Source organism: Rhinolophus ferrumequinum, chromosome 15, assembly GCF_004115265.2.
Source record: "Rhinolophus ferrumequinum isolate MPI-CBG mRhiFer1 chromosome 15, mRhiFer1_v1.p, whole genome shotgun sequence".
In the NCBI taxonomy this organism is placed as follows: Eukaryota; Metazoa; Chordata; class Mammalia; order Chiroptera; family Rhinolophidae; genus Rhinolophus; species Rhinolophus ferrumequinum.
Window position 1 is genome coordinate 9,851,936 of NC_046298.1, and position 10,753 is coordinate 9,862,688.

Consider the following 10,753-nt stretch of genomic DNA (forward strand, 5'->3'; position numbering starts at 1 on the left):
GACGCCAGTCGGCAACAGACGACATTGTGGAAGAGCTCCAACGTTGGCTTCAGCCAGGCTTGGGTTAGAATCCAGACTGTGCCATCCCACCTGGGAGGCCTTGAGCAGAGCACTGAGCCTCACGCAGCCCATCCCATCCCTAAAAGGAGCGTCACAGGGTGCGGGTGACAGGGAGTGTTGTGTTAGCAGGGACTTCCTCACCCTGTCGGTGCAGGATCCCAGGCCCTATCTGTGCCCACCTCCCTGGGAAAGAAGGCTCCAAGGCTCGGAGGGAGGCCCAGGCCGGTGTGTTCCAAGTCTCCCAGTGCAGACGTGTGGCTGATTGGAAGGGAAGCCATGAGGGGAGGAGGGTGGCAGGCCGCCATCTGGGCTGGGCGGGGCTTAGAGACCAGTCCCACCCACTGAGTGGTGAGGCCGGCTGACCAGGCCAAGCATTCTTTTCCTTACTGCCAGGCTTCTCAGTGCCTTCCTTCCTGCCAGCTGAGGTGCCCCAGAAATACTGCCCTGGACTATTTCTGGTGGGATGACAGTGGGTTACAGAGCCACTTAGGGAAGGTGGGTGCAGGGACGATGGAGGGCTGTGGGGGCACAAGGGTCTACATGGGCACATGGGCCCCTCCCCAACCCTAGGGATGGGGGGCTGGCAACAGCAGCCCTCCACTGCAGGGATTCAGGCTGCCATCTCCATAGCAACAGGTATCCCTAGCCAAGGGATTGATCTCTTAAAGGCACAGTGCAGGAGGAGCTGGTTTACTGCGGCCAAGAGCTGGGGTTAGGATGGTGGGGTCCATGCCTCCACGAGTCTCACCCTCCTCCTTCCATTCTCCTGGGGGACAGGCAGGAGAATGAGGCATCCTAGGGGGCTGAACTTGTATCCTCTGTACGTTCCCCTGGGAGCAAATAAGTGAAAAGGTGGCCAAGGGCTGACCTGAGGCGTAGCTTTGGCCTGAGCTCTATGACCTTGACTAGTCTGGGCCCGTTTCCTCTCCTGAGAATCAGCACGGTCAGACTACAAGGCCAAAGCCCTGAACAGAATATTAGGGCCACAAGGGCTTTTCTGTTTATGGATGGGGATAACTGAGTTCCCAAAAAGGGGCCACAGGGGGCTAAGGACAGCCAATGAAAACGAGGTCAGAGCCAGCTTGGAATCCCAGGGACCCCCCTGCTCATAGGTCATCCAGGGAGCTTTCCTGACCTTCATTCACTCACCTCCCACCTGGGCAGTTTATGCTGTAGCCACCAACACCCACGCTAATTATTCAGTATTTTTTTTACTTAAATAATTTTATAAAGAAACTTTATAACGCACTGAGAGAAGTTAGTGATCACTTGCCATAGAGAGTAGCAATAGAAATAAATACTGGGGGTGCCAAAAAAATGTACGCACATGACTTGTATTCATCTTTTGTTATCAGTATGTGTTATTAATTTTAAAAGTTTTTTCCTTTCTTAAAATGTGTATACTTTTTGGCACCCTCTGTATACAAGAAACTGTACAATGGTATTCAAGTCTCGCTAGACACTACTGTCCCCTAAGTTCTGAGCTTCCTGCCTTCTCTTTGTTAATAAGGTTACAAATGGTCGAGAGGCGTTAAAGACACACTAGCACCAACCTGTGAGTTCCTCCTGGGTAGTTTGTACAACTGAAGGACCAACAGCCTTCCTTCCCACTGTGACTGAGTGCTCTCTGGTGTGTGACCCCAAGTCTGCTTGTTACTGGCCAAGTCCCACAATCCAAAATGCCGGCCTACATGACCTGCTAGGCTCTCGGGGACCTGTAACCATCCTCCCCCCAGCTGGGCCCCCACTCACGTCACCTGACTCCTGCAAGGCGTCTCAGGGTCCTATGTGGCTCACGGGGTCTGGGCCGGAGCGTAGCCGGAGCGTGGGGATCGTGTGCAGGTGGGGCGGGGAGGCCGCTCCCGCCGTCTGGCAGCCAGTGGTCTTCCTCACCAGCCGAGGGCCTGCCAGGAATGCAGCTGTTAACCAGCGAGCTGCTGCATGTGCAGGCATGTTCTCTCTGAGAGGTGCAGAGACTCCCACTTTGCAGATGAAGAAACTGAGGTGCAGAGTGAAGTCAGAGCCCCACTGTGGGGACTTGCAGAGCCAGGCCTTCAGTCTCAAGCTGGGGAGCCCAAGATAACACACAGGGCAGGACGAGGGCAGTCAGCTCCAGCTGTGACCGGGTCAAGGTTTAAATAGATCAGAGGCCTGGAGGGCCCAGGGCGCCATGGGAGGTGGCTAGGATTTGATTACAGCTGGGGAAGAAGAGCCACCTGCCTCCCAGGGGTCAGAGGGCTTTTGGGGGGGTCTGGGATAGGTGGGAGGAGGAAGGGGGGCCAGGGGCCACAGAGCCCTGCTGAGTGCCAGCCGACTTCATCCTGCAGCAATACTTCATCCTCCTCATCATCACGGACGGCGTCATCAGCGACATGGAGGAGACGCGGCACGCTGTGGTGCAGGCTTCCAAGCTGCCCATGTCCATCATCATCGTGGGTGTGGGCAACGCTGACTTCGCGGCCATGGAGTTCCTGGATGGGGACAGCCGCACGCTGCGCTCCCACACGGGGGAGGAGGCAGCCCGTGATATCGTGCAGTTCGTGCCCTTTCGCGAGTTCCGCAATGTGAGTGTGGGCCCAGGCTGGGGAGGGGCCGGGTACAGGACCCCAAAAGCCGTAGTGATGACCCAGGAGGAAGGTCTGCCCAGTCCTAGGCTCCTCTCCCCTCAGCTCTACTGACTACACTTCCTGAGGGCCTATTATGTGCTCAGTGCCACGCCAGGCCCTGCCCCAGTGAGGCTGGTGAGGCCGCGTGTGAGCACTTGCTTCAGTGAGCTGATGGAATCCAGACTGGGGCTCCAGGGCAGGCTTTCCTAGACGACCTGCCCTGTAACCCTGACCGGAAGTCACGCATCCATGTGGGGCAGATTTCCAAGGCATAGAGGGAAGAGGGCAAGGTCCAGAGGTGAGAGAGGCTTCTGTGGTAATCCCCCCTTCCCAGCCTCACTTCACAGATGGAAAACCAGCCCATCTTACCTCTTCTCCCTAAGGTCCCTGCAGGGGCTACTGGTGACCCCACCTGGCTCCTAGAACTGGCTCTGGTACTATGTGCAGGTGGCCTGAGGTCTGCCCCCAGGAGGCTGGGGAATGGCTTCCTGGTCACTGCCTGGCACCTGGGCCCATAAGGAGCCCGAGGGAGCACAGTCCCTCAGATGCCATCCCCAGATGCCATCCCTATACCGCCAGAGGCACCGTGTGGCCTTGGAACAGTCCTTGGCCGCTCTGGGCCTCAGTTCTCAGCCGTAAGGTCCTCTCCGGGTACCTTGACTCAGATCCTGGGAGCCAGTCCCAGCAAGAACTGACCACTGATTTGGCCCCGGTGGTCCTCCTATCTCTGCACAATACCTGTGGGTTTGCGTGAGGTGGTTTGACTCATTAGCTTCCTGAGGACAATTGCTGGGCATCGGCCACCACTCATGCACGGGATGCTGACTGAGCACCTCCTGTGCGTGACCTGTGCTTGCACATTCAGCAGTGAAGCAGACGGTCATGGTGTTTGTTCCGGCCAAGGTGCTCAGGAAGTGTTTGCAAGGTGAACAGGCTGTGCAGCTCGCCTCCACCAACCTCCCCCGAAAAGCCTCCCCCAGATAAATTCTCCCTAAAATGTTATTCCCGGGCATCTTAAGTGCTCAAGTGAAGAGTTACTCTTAATGTAAGGCAGGCCATGCTAACAGTGGGATTTCAGGCGTGGACAGGCAGGCGTTTTGGACGGCCACGGGCCTCAACCCTGCTGCTGTCCTCCAGGCACACCGCTGTAGCAGCTCTCTGGGCATGGTGCCCCTCACTTCTGGGCACTAATCCTTACTCTCTCCTCTCTTCACGCCCCGGACCCTGCAGGCAGCAAAAGAGACCTTGGCCAAAGCTGTGTTGGCGGAGTTGCCCCAACAAGTTGTGCAGTATTTCAAGCATAAAAACCTGTCCCCCACCAACTCGGAGCCCGCCTGAGCCCGCAGCAGCATGCCAGCTGGGCCTCCCCACCCAGGAATATGCACGCTCACCCTGCTTCCTTGTGGGTGGCCTTTTTTTTTTTTTTAAAGCGATCCATGTTTTTTTTACAACCAGACCTCCACGCCCAACTTCCTCCAGCCCAGCTGGGTGTCCTTTGTTGGAGTCTACTGATGACACTTCCAGGCCAAACCGGCTTCCTCTCCTCCTCTCCCCACCCTTGCCACTCTTTTAAGTATTGAATGTACTTTGTATACTTTTCGTGGAATTATTGTTATTAAAGAGAATAAAATTTTTACAATCATAACTGGCTTTTTCCAAGTAACTAGCTGCCGACTCTGAGGAATGTGTGCCCAGGACACACCATCGTAGCCTGCCCGGTTCATGCGCTGTTTTTTAATACTGTGACCATGTTCTATTTGTTATCTCAGGGTAATAAAGAAGTTTCAGACATCCGTGTGTCAGCTCCTTCCTCAGCTGGGACCCAACAGGCTCACTGATTTGGGAAATGAACAGGAAAACCTCTTTCCTCCAGCCAGCCTGTGAGGGCAATGCCGTTACTTCTACTTGGGGACCTGCATTCCCCATGAGCGGTAATATTTCTGTTAAACTGGCACAGAACCTGGCACAGTGGACATGCTCAGTGTGTGGATGAACAGAATGCACAGGCCTCCGCCAAAAATGGCAGGCTTTCTGGCCCCTGCACAGCCCACACGCTGACCCAGCCAGCACACGGTCCCCACCCCTTCTTCCTCTTGGTCCACACTCTGTCCTATGTCCTCCCATCCCCCTTACACACACACCCCCCCCAGCTGATGCTGTCACCCATCTGCTCCTCCTTGAGGTCTCCCAGACATTGGGGTTGGCCCTGTGCTCTGCAGTGTGAAAGGCTGTTTAGCTTTAGGATGCTGAACAGGGCTGCTTCGGGCCCTGCTAACAGCCACTGGTTTCTACTGCGTGCCTCTCTGGATTCAGGCCCAACTTCATGAAACCAGCCAGGGGACCAGTCTCCGAAACCCCGGCCTTCCTCTCCGTTCCCTCCTCTTGCATATAACACATCTTTCTCTTCTATCCATCTCCCCCTGGGAGTCCCAGCAGCCCCTTTGCCACAGGCTCGTGTATCACCAATAAGAACTGACATTTACATTAAGCACTATGTCTCCAGCTCCGTGTTAAGTGCTTCACGGGCATTATCTTGATGAACTCTTCCAACAGCCTGTCTATGACCATTTCAGAGAGGAGGAAACAAGCAGAGACGCTAATCGAACCTGTTAGAGGCAGGGCCAGAACTTAGATCCAGGCTGGCAGACTCGAGCCCGCACTTGTTCCACTGAACTGATGTCCTCCCTCGACCCCGCAAGGGTCTTCTGCTCAAGCTGCTAGTTTGTCCTTCCTCTCCGCTGAAACAGGGAAGTCTCTTTCCTCGAGCTCCTCCTCCAGGTAATTCTTACTAGGGACCTGCTAGACCTGGGACCTGCACTAGGCAGGTTCCAGCCTTGGGGCGCCTGGTAAACTCAGGAGCTGGTGTTTATCTGGTGGGAGCGAGTGAAGGATATCTGTCCTCATCTTACGTTTTCAATGCCTCTGCTGATTCTGTGGCCCTCAAAAGTCAGCTGAAATATCCTTTAGGGACACCTTCACTTCTGCAGAGAGGGCTGAAGGACTGCATGGAGCCCCATATCCCATATCCCCCCCCTAGGACCTTGGGGAAATCACAGCCCCACGGATGGAGTCCCAGGACCAGTGCATCTGGCAACTTTAGCTCAGGCCTAGCTCTTTCTCAGAACGGCTGCAAGACGGTGTTGGTCGAAACAGCAGCACGAGACTTTTGGTTTACCCTCCTGCTCGGCAGTTGAAGTGAGCCTAGCTGGAATATGACATCCAGGGTAGTTTGTACCCAGCCCAGCCTGGGATAATCTGTCAAGTTCTGGTTGACCAGAGGATTCTGCAGGGGAGCAGCCTTCTCCTCCCAGCCCCGCATCCTCTCCTTACCCTTCATGGGATGCAGTATTGCGGTGACCACATCTCACGCAGACCTCTCCCTTACACTTCCCCATGCGAGTAATTTACCAGATTAGTGAAACTGGGGAGTCTGGGTCACGTGAAGGCAGAGCCCCTGCCTTCCACCAGTGTCCAGGCTGGTGTTTCAACATTATGGACCCACCTACCTCAGGTGTGGTATCGCAGCCCCCACTTCCCACTCCACGTAGGAGACCCAGCCATCTCTGCCTTTGCTTCCCCCTCTCTGCCCGAGGTTGGGTGGGTCGTCAAGCAAGCCCTCTACTCCTGGCTGGCTTGAGTTCACGGGACAGCAATGCGCCTGAACTCCTGACCAGGCCAAATCACCACTTAAAAAAAAAAGCAAACCAAAATAAGTCAGTCCTGGGGGTGTAATGGTGACTATAGTTAATACTGTACTATATGCTTAAAAGTGCTAAGAGAGTAGATCTTAAAAGCACTCGTTACAAGATAAAAATGTTTTATAACTGTGGTGATTGATCATTTCATAATATATACAAATACTGATTATGTTATACACCTGAAACCAATATATGTCAAGTATATCTCAATAAAACCAAATAAACCAAACCCTGGTGCTGCTACTTGGTGCTTGTACATGAACAGTAGGCTGAAAGTGCACTTGGAAATCTGACTGTAAGACTTCTTCACCCTGAAATCACCTCCTCTGAGGCCTGAGCACTGGCATTTATTGACAGGTGTCAGTGAAACCACAGAAAGCCAGGGGTAGAGTTAAAGGCTCAAATTAAAATGCTTGTTGACACCTAGCTGTCACTCAGGCAAATCACTGAACCACCAGGAATTTCAGTTTTCTCCACAAAACGTAACGAAGGGCTGCCTCACAGGACTTTTTTCAGGGTGAGACACTATAGTCCACAAAAATGATCTGTATATGTCGCAAATAGTGCCTGGTATGTACATAGCAGGCCCTTGGTCCAGACTGAAGGAAACAAATCAACACAAAGGACAGTGAGGTATATGACTATCACCAAAATGTAAGGGAGAAGCCCAGCCGACAGTCTAACGCTCAGAGTGGAGGCTGTGGGTTTGGCTGCCCATCTCTGCGAAGCTCCAATGCTGAGGCCACATTCTGCCTGTTCTTGCTGTGACACTCCCTCTCTCTCCACACCATCGCTCCAGCAGGTAAGGGAGCAAGCTGCCAACCCTTGCCAGCATCACTAAGGCATGAATATGTGACTACAAAAGTGTTGCCAAGACTCGAGTCTCCCACCGAGCAGAACTTGCAATCTATACTAAGTGGGCTGAGCATGCCAGCACATCAAGAAAATGCCCAAGTCCAAACGATGGTGCATTGCCACTGAGCTCTCCTTTTTGTTTTTCTAGAGGGGCTTAGATGACAGCTGAGCCATAACCCACGGCTAGGACATCCGAGCCAAGGAACCGGGTGTGCCTGAGCAATTAACATTTAGCTAAGAAGGAAGCACACAAAACAAGCTGGTGTTTGGGGCTCTGACGACCACATCTGACCCTTCATCCTGTCAGTGTTCTAGCTACAACTGAGGAAAGCCAGGATGGATAAACCTGCCACAAATCATCACTACTGGAAGCACTGGGCACCCCATGTAGAAGCGGGAAGCCGACAGTCACAGTACTAACAAGACGGCGACCATTTACTGAGCACTGGTGCCAGATACCACACCAACTACCTCATCTAGATCCTCTCACCCTTGCGAGGAAGCTGGTATCATTATTCCTATTTACCGAGGGAGAAAAGGAGACCCAGAGAGGTTAAGGACCTTTCCCCAAGTGACCCAGCTAGTAAATGTCTGGCTCCAAGCTCATAACCACTATGGTATGTCCATGGAAGGTGGAAGTAAGCCGAGTTTCCAGGGAGAAGCAGAAGCGGGGGAAAGTCTTAAGCAAATGAAGTTTATCTCTTGGGTAGAAAGGACGCAGCCGGAAGGGAAGAACGCTTGAAGTGGAGAGTGAAAGAAATGAGGATGCAAGGGACAAGCCAGGGTCACCCCCAGTCAGGGGCTCGACTTTCCTTCTAGGGTGCTCCTGAAGAAAGCTCCAGCTCCCCCTACCCCTCTGAATTTGAGAAGCCGCGGCCTGGGGCCAAGGAAGCCACACGTGAACAGGTCAGCAACCACCTCTTTAGGGCCAATCACATCGGCCTCCCTGCTCTTTACACATGGAAAGTGGATGCCATGAATTTCATACTCCCTTTCTCCCCACCCACGTAGATGGCAACAGGAAGTGACTGAGAGAGCATAGTGTGACACAAACTAGATAGTCCAAATAGAGCTGGCAATAGGATTCCTCCTAGACGAGCTTTCTCCCTAGTTCAAGAGTTCTAAGAATACGACCACTCGGGAAAATGTAAGCAGGTTTAAAGAAACCCCCCGAACTTTGTTTTTATCCCATCACCTAGTTATAAAACCCCAATTCTCTATTAAGGCAAGAGTGCTGTATTTTATGGTTTCAAGAAGTGTTTCCTTGCAGCCATTTCTTTTCTCTTCTTTTTTGGGTTTGAAGCACATGGTTTACACCGGATAAGGCTGCTTCCTCTGTTAGACAGACCAGGTCCTGCTTTGCTATTCCTGGTTCCACAGAACGTGTTTCAGTTCCAACACTACACTAATGGGTACAACAGAACATGATGAAATGATCACGGGTGATTCTCCATCTCGCCTGAGGTACCAGTAACAGAACTCTCAGTCTGAAGAGCCTCAATCTTCTCGACACAATCTAGCTCTTACGGTTATGGGGAGGGAATTGGGAGCACAGGACCTGGCACAGGTAAAGCAAGATCTTACTCTCTGACGGGTTTATTAGCTTCCCAATTAAGTATGTTTTAAATTCCTGCAACCCTTTGTCAACTTCTTCCAACATCAACAGAGGCCACAAGGTATCGTAATGGCCTCTTAAAAGTCAAACCACAGGAACAGGGTGACTTTGACTCCTCAGCCTGCCTCCTGAAAGGATTCGAGGTTGCTCTGGGTACGGTCGTGAATAATGATAGCACAACCGCAGGAACAGCGAAGCAGAGGAGCAGAAGGAGCCTACAGTTTTACCTACACGCCTTGTTTGTTAGAATGGAGCCGACGCGCCTGTACTGACAGTCAGGAACAATTAGCACAGTCGTTCTGAAGAGGAGGAAGCAGCACAAGGCATCAGTTATGGGTGAAGGGAAGTCACCATCTGCCAATGGGCACCAGAATGTCACTGCATTGGAAGGGGAAAAGCAGTGGGTTGGATGAGATCCAGGGGCCTCTCTGCCCACATTAAAACTGAGTAGCTTCTCTGCCTGCCAGCATCACAGTGTCAACACATTCTGTGTGTGTCTCTCTCCGTCTCACACCCAAGGAAGCAGAAACAAGTGACGTAGGAACCCAGGGGAAGAAAGAATCACACAGGCCCATTCTCCTGAAGCACAGGGGCCTACAGATTTTTTTTTTTTTAAAGCCCACGACTACCTCTGTCCTTGAGGCCTCCATACCTTGTCTCCCTCCCTCCCTTTATGAGAGACGTGGAGCAGTACCTCTAGGTCTTGGCTGCTCCCAGCCTCAGAGCTGCTCTGTGTGGGAAGGGAGAAGAGCAGGGGGCAGCAGATAAAAGAAGAGGAAAGGACGAGGGCAGCACCTTTAAGCTGGAAATAACTCCCATAGTTGGAAGTTACAACTACGAATGTATGAAACAGAGAGAGACCTCAACAGAGTATAGAGTGCAGTCAGAATATGCAGGTGTGTCCCACTATTTAGGATCACAGGAACGGCCAACAATAAATCATCTCGTTCACATCCCTACTAGCACATCTGATTTCTGGCTATGATGAAATAAGTCCTCTGTTTCTCAAAAGTTTAGCCTTAAATGGAATTAGATGGAGGAGAAGGAATACGTTTTCTAAGAGTAAGCAAAAACTTCACAATGAATGAATGATGAGTGTTAAGTGACACCACCCAGCAGATGTAGCTTTTAATCTTAGTCACACAACATCAAGAACTGGTCAGTTCTGGGCAGGACTGGTGGCTCAGGCGGTTAGAGCTCCACGCTCCTGACTCCGAAGGCTGCCCGTTCGATTCCCACATGGGCCGGTGGGCTCTCGGCCACAAGGTTGCCAGTTCAATTCCTCGAGTCCCGCAAGGGATGGTGGGCTCTGCCCCCTGCAACTAAGATTGAACATGGCACCTTGAGCTGAGCTGCCTTCCAGATGGTTCAGCTGGTTGGAGCACGGGCTCTCAACCACAAGGTTGCCAGTTCAATTCCTCGAGTCCCGCAAGGGATGGTGAGCTCCGCCCCCTGCAACTAAGATTGCACATGGCACCTTGAGCTGAGCTGCTGCTGAGCTCCCGGATGGCTCAGTTGGTTGGAGCGCATCCTCTCAACCACAATGTTGCCGGTTCGATTCCCGCAAGGGATGGTGGGCTGCGCCCCGCCACAACTAGCAACGGCAACTGGACCTGGAGCTGAGCTGCGCCCTCCACAACTAAGACTGAAAGGACAACAACTTGAAGTTGAACGGCACCCTCCACAACTAAGATTGAAAGGACAACAACTTGACTTGGGGGGAAAAAAAGTCCTGGAAGTACACACTGTTCCCCAATAAAGTCCTGTTCCCCTTCCCCAATAAAAAAAGAAAAAAAGGAAAAAAAAAAAACCAAAACAACTGGTCAGTTCCAGGGGACTGTGCCATTTCATTACCTGAGTCAGTTTTCTCCCCCCGCACAGTCCACAAGGCAGTACAACCAAACACCCTGTTCGCATCA

General features: G+C 52.4%; 1 protein-coding gene across 1 annotated transcript in view; it reads left to right on the forward strand.

Annotated features, from left to right (window-relative positions):
* CPNE2 (copine 2) overlaps positions 1–4,311 on the forward strand; it is a 44,520-nt gene extending 40,209 nt beyond the window's left edge. Inside the window, exons 15-16 of the mRNA XM_033129494.1 lie at positions 2,388–2,624; positions 3,897–4,311. Of these exons, the coding sequence (XP_032985385.1) occupies positions 2,388–2,624; positions 3,897–4,004 (345 nt within the window). The 3' untranslated portion in view covers positions 4,005–4,311. The remainder of the gene's footprint in view (positions 1–2,387; positions 2,625–3,896) is intronic.
* The last annotated feature ends 6,442 nt before the right edge of the window (positions 4,312–10,753 follow it).